Consider the following 10149-nt stretch of genomic DNA (forward strand, 5'->3'; position numbering starts at 1 on the left):
TTGCTGAAAAGACGTTTTTAATCTATTCCGCAGCCAAGTTTCACTACCGTTAGGGTGAAGCACTACGGACGCTCATTGATTTTCTTTCTATTCTTTGCCAACAGGACAATAAAGACGCAGCCCCGTAATTGATCCGGCTGTCCACCGTACGGGTCCGATATAACGACGTCGCCGAGGAGACATCTTTCTTATCAAACGTGGCGGTGGTCGCGCACTAATGGCATGTGGGGACGCTAGCAGGCGGGAGTGTCACGTCAAGCGGCGGTCTGGTCATTACTCGGGCCCGCCTTCAAATCGCAGTCATCCCAACGAGCCAATTATTCTTGCCTTTGACAGATAACTGAACATACAAAAACACTCTCATTCCTTTTCTTAGCAACATTGACAGGCCAAAGGTATTCATTCGGAAGGCAATTTGTTTCAAAGCCACGGGGACCAAAACAAAACAAAAAATCCTCCATATGACTTTTAAAGGACAACAGCTAACACGCTAACATGACAACCTTGTTAATACTGTTTTAAATGGAAATTTTTGTTGATATTTTACAACACTGTCTTTTTTAGCTTCGAATAAAACCCAAACTAAAACAATTATAACATGAAAAAAAGCTAACAAAAACTAGCACTGATTTCACACCAACAGCTAACACACAAGGTTGTTATTAATACTTTTTTAAATTGTATTTTTGTTGATATTTCACGACACAATACTTATTGTGACTTTTTCCACTTGAATAAAAAACGAATCAACCCAAAACTAAAACAATTACGGCATTAAAAATAAAAACGCTAACAAAAACTAGCAAACTCTGAAAACTAATTTGCCGCACAAGCTAGCCTTCCTTGTCGGAAGACTTTTCCAATAGATGAGTGACCCCGGGGACCTTCATTGGCCTTCACGTGAACGTGCCCGGAGCTCGGAACACCGGGTTACACCTGCAGCCAGATGACGGCATTAATCTGGCCACGCTATCCCTCCCCTGCCATCTGGTGAAAGGCGCAACCTGCCTCTCACCCTTCAATGAATACTAATCTCAGCTTTCTTCTCCACGAGAGAAATAAGAGGACGATTCCAGAGGCACGGAAGCAGCGATTTGCCTATCATCTGACATTTTGAAAGTAACCTAGCTAGCAGGGGAGAGAAGAAAAATCCCGAAATTGCTCAACTATAACAGCCAATAATCTTTCCGCACTCCCCTCAGATGGCCCATTTTCCTTTCCGACATAAAAAAAAAAATCTTTCTCTCCATACCAGCGTTTCATTTCCCCTAGAAAATACTTTTTCCTCAACGGGATAAAAGAAAAACAAGTTCACATCAAAGACTTACTGGTGTCATCTTTTTTGAAATCATTTAAAATAATAATAATAATAAAGGAAAAAATATTCTGCCTGTCTCAGCAAGTGTGGACGCGAATCTTTTCCTTCATATAAAAGAGAATAATTGGGATGAAACCGAGACTTTGGCAGGTTTCCTCTGGCGCTGTCAAAATATTCCGAGATGGAGCTTCAAAACACGCGTGACTAAAAGGTCAAACAACTTTGAAAGTGAGCATTCAAAAGTCTTCACGAGTGATTGTAACAGGTGCACCTGGTTCGCATCATCACGACCCACACCCGGTGTGGGAGGGGGGGTGATGATTCACTTGGTGAGATAAATCATTTATAGGCCACAATCAGCAGGGACACCTCCGGCGGCATTACACACGCCTCAGGTCCTCCCCCCCTGCGAAGGAGACGAGGAGGCAAAACGAGGTAGAACGTCTCATCTCCTTCGGGCGTCCGACTGGGGTGACCAGCGGCGGCCGCATCGTTAGTCACACGAAGATGTGAACAACTGGTGAGCCAGCTCACAACTGATTCATCTAAGATGCACACATTAAAAAAAAAAAAAAAAGACTTTACATGTCAGCGAGCAAGTGGGAGTAAAAAAGACGCTGACTGTCACGGAGAATCTGGTCGGGAGCTTTTACTAATAATTGCCAATTACTCTCTGTGTGAGGGTGGTAGGAAATAAGAGAAGAGAATTGTTTGAATAAAATACATCAAATTCTAAGAGCAGTTTCTTAACCTGTCCGACAGTTTCGTCATTTTACAATAGACCTACAAAAGTGTGAAGGACATGCCACAATATTAGGTACGCCTGTGATATAGAATACAGGTCATGTTGCACGAGCAAGGAGGCATGCCGAAAATCATCAAATCGGAAGACGGCGATGACCAAAATATTAGCTAATAGCCGCGTGGTGATTTTGCGGGTAAACGAAAACACGCAGGATGCTTGCCAATGGAGTGCATTAGACCTCCTTCCACTTTACATTAGTCAGACAATCAATTGGCTTATTCGGAGCAGCTTACGAGTGGAGCAAATGGATTTGTGCCAGGAGAGCAAACAACACAAGAATCATGTTAATGAACTGTAATGCATTCTTTACATCATGATGATGTTCTGGAACCTTGGTCTGAGAGATTTTTCCTCAACCGGATCTCTTGAATGTTTAATTTGCCAAATACATAATACCAATTTCATAGGAGCGTCATAGAAAATCGGATTACAGGCCATTTTGTTATTGTTAGTGAATGAACACATATATTTAATGTAAGTTCTCTCAGGGAAGGAAAGTGATGCCTCGGCTCCTTCGTATTTGCGCTTTGGTGGCCCCGGCGCTCGCTAAAAGATTCTTTTGGCTGATTAGCATTGTAGGCCAGTTAGATAACGTGTGGGCCGTGGATGGCAAAATGGCTAATGCGGGTGTACTGTAGCGAACATCAAAGCGAGCGATTCGCCAGCGCAAAATGCTGATTGGTGTGTGAATATAATGACGCTTGGAAGTCACGTTCGCCTTCGAGTCGGCGGCGGCTGGATGGGAGGGGGGGGGGTGAATGAACAACCTAATGGGCATCGAATCCGATCTTTACGGCCAAAATGTAATCGTATTATATTTGTAAGCACGGAGCAGAAGCGAGCCAGCAGACTGTGACAAAGAATTTTTTTTTTTCCCGCCCCATCTCCTCAAATGCCGTTTAAGAGACAAGCTGTGCCGCGTCGCTGCTAATATCCATCACCATGCTAGTCTTGACCACCTTCTTAAAGTCACATGATCACGAAGAAACACCTGTCGGCTTCCACACACGCTGAGCTCAGCTTAAGTTTCTCACGTTTTGCTGACGTCGCAATAATAAAATTGAACTGGTTGAAATTGTACGACTTGTGAGGCTAGCAACTAATCTGGCCTAGTTTTAGAGAGTTGGAGAGTTATTTGCATTTTCCTGCCTGTAATCAGCATCTCGAACCTCGGCGGGGGTCTATGTGTGTGTGTGTGTGTGTGTGTGTGTGTGTGTGTGGTCAATTAGACAGCCTTGTGAAACACCCACACTAAGGTATGTGTCAGCCTAACAAATGCAGCCATGCATGGCGTCGAGGTGGTACTGCTGGTGTGTATGTGTATGTGAGTGTGTAATTTGCCGAAATGCACTCGGCTCAGTAAAGTGACAGCGAAGATGTACAGCGCGGCACTATCGTCTCCACACGAGATTGTGTCACTGACAGAGAAGAATAATGGGCATCGTGTTGCATTTAAATGTCACTTACTTCGAGTTTTTAGATTCCAGAGATGGGTACAGGTTGCCGGTAACAAACGATAAAATCTCCCACATGACCTACTGACCTCTATGATCACATAAAACATGCTTGTAAATATTTTAAAGGTCTGTATTCACATATTCGTTGTGAGTGTAATAAAACTGTGACGAATGCTAACCGATAGCATGTCAATGGTGTTTGCCATTATGTTTAGCTAGCTGGTCTTTTTTTAAGTTTGGTTGGTTGAAAAACATGAGTCATTTTCTTTGTTTTATTTAGTTTGACAGTAAACCTGGTTAAAATTTAGTTAAACCAGTTTTTAAAAAAATGTTTTTTGCATTATTTTAGTGGTGTAGTTAGTATTTCCATTGGTCCAAAATGTACTGCTTGGATTCTTTACACTGATTTCCTGTGAGTATAAAAAAAAAATTAAAAAAGAGGTTTAAAATCTGCAAAGATCAAAATTATTTTGTACCTTAAGACCTTTTCTATTCCCTCTGAGACTTCCTGATGGGAAAACAGTTTGTTTCCACACTGGCCTAATTTCTACTTCAGCTAATGAAGCCCTACATGATAAAATGAGATGATCCTCAGAGCTCAATGTCGATGGGATGCGGTTCCACCACCAGGCGGGCAAACACGAGGTCCACGCCACACGTCTTGAAAAAGAACCGTTTCGCTACGAGGCGTTAATTTGCAAACCGAGCTAACGCTACATTCCGACTGCGAGCTCGAGTCACCTTGGCACCGTCCTCAGCGCACTTTGAGAGATCAGTCATGTGACATAGCTGGCATGTACTCAAACATAAAGGCGTTAATGGTTATAAAGAAGCTGCACCCTGATTCGAGTCCATCATCAGAGCAGAGGGTTCGCCGAGATTGCACAGTTTTTGTTCATTTTCTGCTTTTAGCATCTGCGACAACAAAATATGTTTCGACTATTCAAATTCCTATTCAAACGTTCATTTAAAGAGGAAGTTAAACATTTTCTTATTCATTAATATTGATTCATATTGTCTTTGTGGAATATGAATCAAGGAGCCAGATCCGGATGTTTTGATTCGACTCCCAGAGGGCGGCCATTTTGCTACTTGTTGTCAACTGAAAATGACATCACAGTGCCAAACGGATGAGCCGTGATTGGTCATGAGCACGTGACGAGTGGGAGCACAAATATTGTTCAAAAACTTTTTGACTTGACTTCAAGTTTAAAAAAAAAAAAACTTCACTCCGACATAACATTTATGAGAGTGCCACATGATTTTTTTTTTGTCCGTGTCCCGATACTTATGGACGTGACCTCTCCAATGAAGGCGGCATGTGTTGACGCTTGACTAAATCCAAATGTTCACCAAAAATGCTAAACGAAAAATGACGCAGTGCTCAGTTGACTCACACAAGTTTGAGGAGCCTTCGGGGCTTCTCCGACGAGCATCTGAATTATACACAGTATGAGCCGCTTTGGACAAATTAATCATATTTAATGCGTGCAAACGTTTGCGTACGCTTGGTGACGCAATTATCACTTTGGTCTACTAAATAGCAACTTTTAAAGCAGCCGCTATTAACACGAAGGTTAGGCAGGACCTCATCAGAGCAGATCAGTGCAGTCATTGTCTGCCAAATAAATAAATCATCACGTGAGCATGTCTGCTTCTATTTTTTCCAGGTAAATCTCTGCTTTTATGTCATTCCCCAGCTCACTGGGGACGATAAAGTAACATCATCGTCGTCGAAATTCATTTTTGGAGCGTTCAAGCGTGCCGAGACAACATTATGCCCTCTTAAGATGAAGAAGTGCTTCTCTGCTGTGTGCTTAAAAGCACCCCCCACCCCTCGCCCCCTCCCAGCCTGGTTCAAAACACAGGCGACACAACCACAGTGGAATTGAAAGCTAAAGATACAAAAAAAAGACATTTTATGACTTGTCAGCACGCTCGTTCTTGCATTTGACTTTGCAAAACATGGAAGTAAGTGAAGCTTTAACCTTGAAGAGAAAGTCAAGTTCTCGATTTGAACACAAATACATGCATACCATATATTCAATCATCTGGTTAGAAGGGGAAAATCCATGTTTCAATTTAAACGGCTTCAATACTTGATTATTTAACCTCTAAGAACTTTGTTTGGACACCATAAAGGCTCCCCAAAGGCCCCAAAATGAGTCGTTTAAGTTATGTATTGTGCTAATATATTTATTTTCAAGTAAATTTGTGAGAATTATATTGTAGATTAAATTTTCAGACTGCAATTTAACTATGTTCATGTAAATTTGAAGCATTTTATGAATTATATTGTGCTTTTTTAATACAAATTTGTAGAGTTAAATGATAAATTCAGAGTACATTTTGAGCAAAAATCTATGTACTCCGACAAGAGGTTGCACGAAATAAAATCATGTGGATCCAGGTATATTTTAAAAATGGATTAAAATAGACTTAAAAACTGTATCTGGATCCAGATGATATATTTTGTGCAACCACTTGACGTAATAAAATTGTGTAAATTCAACACAGTTATCAATTATTAGCATTATGCAGATTTTTCTGCGCACTTTTTTTATAATGAAGTTCGAATGAAGTGTATTTTGATTTTAAGTAAAGTTGTAAAATTAGATTGCACATAGTAAAAGTGAGCTCATTAAAGACAGGATTTTGAATAGTGGAGTTATTTTATAGCAACCCTTTGACCTTGGGGTCAACCACAGTTTACATGCAAAGCAAACAAGAAGCCTTTTTTCCTCTTAATTGATCATCTTACCTTGAACAATCCACCAGATGATGATCAAGGCTCGCAGTTTTAAGTTTGTCTCCATGGCGCCATGCACATCCAGCAGGCATGCAGGAGCCTCTTCAAACTTGTCCAGCACACCTCACACACCTTCGACTCGCTCGTTCAGGTAACTCCACAAGAAGCCACGACGGGAGCGACGCGCGTCGTGCAAATGGAATCTTTGCTTCATGTTCCCATCCAACTCAATCACGGCGGACATGGCACGTTGCTTCCTTCCGCCGGGGACGACAAGCTCCGCAGCCTGTTCCGCTTTCGAGTTGCTCCTCGTTCACCTTCAACTGTGCTGTCGTGTACTACGAACACCAGAACAAGTGCAGCTTAGCCAAGCAGAACGTGAGAGAGTGCGCGCGTGTGGCGGCGGAGTCTCCTTCTCACCTGACTGGCTAGCTCTCTAGCGCCTCCTGCCGTACGTCACAGTTATCGCAGCTCATCAAGCGTTAAGAAAGTTTTGTTATAATACCCTTTAGGACAACAGCAAATTTTAATCTGAGTTTCATTTAATATGTCCATAAACTGATTAAGAATACAATCTATTTTATCAAATTTATTGGTCCTGTTAAATCTGTTGTCCCCCAGTACGTCTTGTTTATCGTCATTGCGTGAAAGTAGCATCGTGTAGAAGTTTTTTGTGAGTGCCATTTTATGTTGCTACATGGAAATTATAATCCACCTGACTGGTCCAATCCCAAAAACAACTAGGTATAAAATGTGTGTTTCTTGTTGGAACAGTCTCTTTCAATTAATAATTGATTGCTTGTATAAAGTTAGCTTCAGCCACCTGGAGAAAAATAGACGTCTGCTTTTTTAGAATGTAGCTCATAAATTCAGCAAGATGTGCTGTTATCTGAAGATAAGCTCAGATATGTTTGTGCGTTGTGCTCACCTGAATGTATCCATTGTTAAAGTTGGCAATATCTGCAATGGGAGTCCACTCCTCAAGGCCTTTTTTTAAAATGAGTTTCCTCCCTGTTGATCTTTGTGGCCTTCACGGTTACAATGAACAATACTTGCAGGTGAACATGGTGGTGTTGAGCTTGTCTGCCATCTAGCGGACATTGCTTGTAACAACACATCTGGTGGTGATGTGCTAATACATTTGACAGATCCTTGACAAAACGGGACATTTAAAGGTTCAATATTTAGACGGGTCGTTTTTTCCCTTCTGTCATCACAAGTTGATGTTTACCTTATCACGTTTTCCTGTCGCATTGCCTCATTTTTCTCCCTTAACAGCATATTCCAAGCACGTCGAGAGTATTTCAGTGAAATAGGCTGTGACAGTTTACGGCTATCTTCCATTTACTGCTAATCTCAGGCTGCCAGTTAGCCTCGAGAAGTCAATTAAATGGAGCAATCGTGGTGTCATGTTTTCAAAAGCTTTCATGTGGACAGATGATTTAGAAATAATCCCATTTATAGATTCGCTTGCTTGTTGGAAAAGGCACCTGACGTGAAATCAATGTGACGCGTTTTCTAGAACATTTTAAAACTTGGACTCAATAAAGGAAGAAAAAAAAGAAAGTTTGTATTCATCTCATCTCCTAACCTCTTTTTTTATTTTGCTTTCCTTAAAAGCTAGTAAACGTGTACAACAAATTCCAACTTCCCTTGACACTTCCGCTGGTGAGGGTTGCACTTATGTTTTTAGCCAGCAGAGGGCGTTCCAGAGCCTCGACTGGAATCACAGGTCTGACCTTTCTATTTAAATTGGAAAAGAGAGAAAGTAATCATTAGCAGTGTGCATTAGTGTAGAATTTACATTAAGGAACAGACATAAGCAATAATGCTTCTGGAAACATCATTATTGGAAAGCCGAGAGAAGAGCCTGTGATGAAATGCTCCAATAAAAAATATCATAAAAACAAAAATGGGTTCTTCTGGCTTAGTGGTAATTACATGGCAGGTCTCTGTGTGCCATGCAATCAACTGTGGCCCATTTCTGAGGTGAAAAGCACTTTCATTTTCTTCCCTCCTCTTCAATTTTTGCAAACATCCAAATGTGTTTGCTAAGTGAAAGTCATTCAATTGCTTTTTTGAGTTGCAACAAAAATTAACTCTAAAGCCTTATGCTAATGACGAGTTGGTTTCATTATGCTAACTATTAGCAATGGTTCAGCCTTGAGTTGGAGCCGGCAATCAATTAGCCAAATAATTTTTTCGTGAAAACTGGCAACGATTGCGATCTGTCTCGTTCTTATCTTTATATCAATGCTAATTTGAAAGTCTCGACTGATGATTCATTTCTGACCCAGTTACGCAACTATGCTGTGATTTCGCCTTTCTTACGTGCATTCAAAGTGATATAGCCTCCTTTTTAGTTTGCTGACTAATAGGAGACGCAAATGATGTTTGGTTTTGTTTTCCAAGTGAACTTCTTGTTTGGTGACTCTTTTGTTACCTCCGCACTGGGGATTTTTAAGCAGAAACACACACACTCATACACACATATTCCTCCTGTCGTCTCTCTCCAGGCATTTGTTTGATGAATATTAATCGAGCACACCTTTTAATAATGAATACAGAATTATTATAAAGTTATCTTGAACTCCTCCTCGCCTACTTTCCCAGACGTTTTACTCAAGGCCACATTGCGAGACACCGGCCCGTGAGGCATAATTAATAATGATGAATGTGCGTTTTTCCAGCTAATTAGGCCTCCATTTTTGACAAGAGCTTTTGATTTATTTATTTTTTTTGCTTGAGAAATTGGTCACACAGCATCACAATGGCTTATTGCTCAACCTTGTCCTTCAATAGCACAAAGCCATAGAAATAAGATTAATAAAAAAACAGCAGAAATGAACAGAGGCCGGGCTCTCGTGCAAGGACCAACGCGGAATCACGCGAGGAAATGTAACGTGAAATAGTGAGTAAATGGAATGCGAACGAGTGATATGTCCGGCAAATAGGCTCATTATATCAGCTTATCGCAGAGACAGTGGCAGCGCTCCTGCAGGGCCTGTGTGTGAGCACGACTCACTGCAAACAAGTCACACAATGCGGAGTACAATGGAGCAGCGAAAAAGGAAGTGAAATGTTGAGTGGGGCGCTAATAAAGGCTTCGCTGAAGCCCGCTTACGCTATAAATAACCCATCGGAGTTCATCTGACCCTTTCAAGGTCCTTTGCCAAACACACATATCAGCGAAATGTGCTGACGAGGTTTCCGCTCAGGTCAACACCTCAGATCTCCCAGAATGGACAACGTGCTAACAGGCGCTAATTGCCACTAGCCGACGATAGGGTGTTCATTTTTGTGTTGCATTTTATATGAGAGGGGTAAAGCAGACACATAAGGTCAGAGCCCGGGGGGGTGAAAGTTGAATCTTACATTCTTCATGGCAATCACACTGCATCCCACCATCTATACACACACAGCAACACAAAATACACAACATAACCCACAGCGGCAACTTCAAATTCCTTATCTCACACATGCACATAAACGAAAATGACAGTAATGGTAAATCTTACCTTATAGACTGCGCTTTAGGGCTTTAAGGGATTTTGTGCCGGTTCCAAATATATTGCATGTGCCCTTCGTGGAGCGCTTGACATTTTGATGAGTACAGTTTGTCAGTGCTGCAACACACAATCCAGGAAAATGCTTCGACCTGAATCACAATGACAAAGTCAGTGAAATGGCTTCCATTTTACACACTGGTCGTTTACATCGCAAGCTTGTACATAAAACTCAAATTAATCAGTATGGGCTCATAATATTTATTATTTTGAAACCCTTCAATGTAGTCTCAGTTTTAAATGTTAGATTGATA

General features: G+C 41.3%; 1 protein-coding gene across 2 annotated transcripts in view; it reads right to left on the minus strand.

Moving 5' to 3' along the window:
• The window catches only part of esamb (endothelial cell adhesion molecule b), a 32854-nt gene that overhangs the window by 18929 nt on the left and 3776 nt on the right, over window positions 1-10149 (minus strand). Inside the window, exons 2-6 of one of the 2 annotated variants that reach the window (XM_088380042.1) lie at window positions 9848-9987; window positions 7561-8072; window positions 7258-7480; window positions 6750-6835; window positions 6342-6667 (exon numbers count right to left, since the gene is read on the minus strand). In XM_088380042.1, coding sequence (XP_088236168.1) covers window positions 6342-6396 — 55 coding nt within the window. In that variant the 5' untranslated portion in view covers window positions 6397-6667; window positions 6750-6835; window positions 7258-7480; window positions 7561-8072; window positions 9848-9987. Of the gene's footprint in view, window positions 1-6341; window positions 6668-6749; window positions 6836-7257; window positions 8073-9847; window positions 9988-10149 lie in introns of both variants that reach the window. The other variant, XM_088380043.1, reaches the window with a different exon arrangement.

This window comes from Syngnathus floridae, chromosome 7 (genome assembly GCF_059516105.1).
Source record: "Syngnathus floridae isolate MCC-2025c chromosome 7, RoL_Sflo_1.0, whole genome shotgun sequence".
Classification (NCBI taxonomy): Eukaryota; Metazoa; Chordata; class Actinopteri; order Syngnathiformes; family Syngnathidae; genus Syngnathus; species Syngnathus floridae.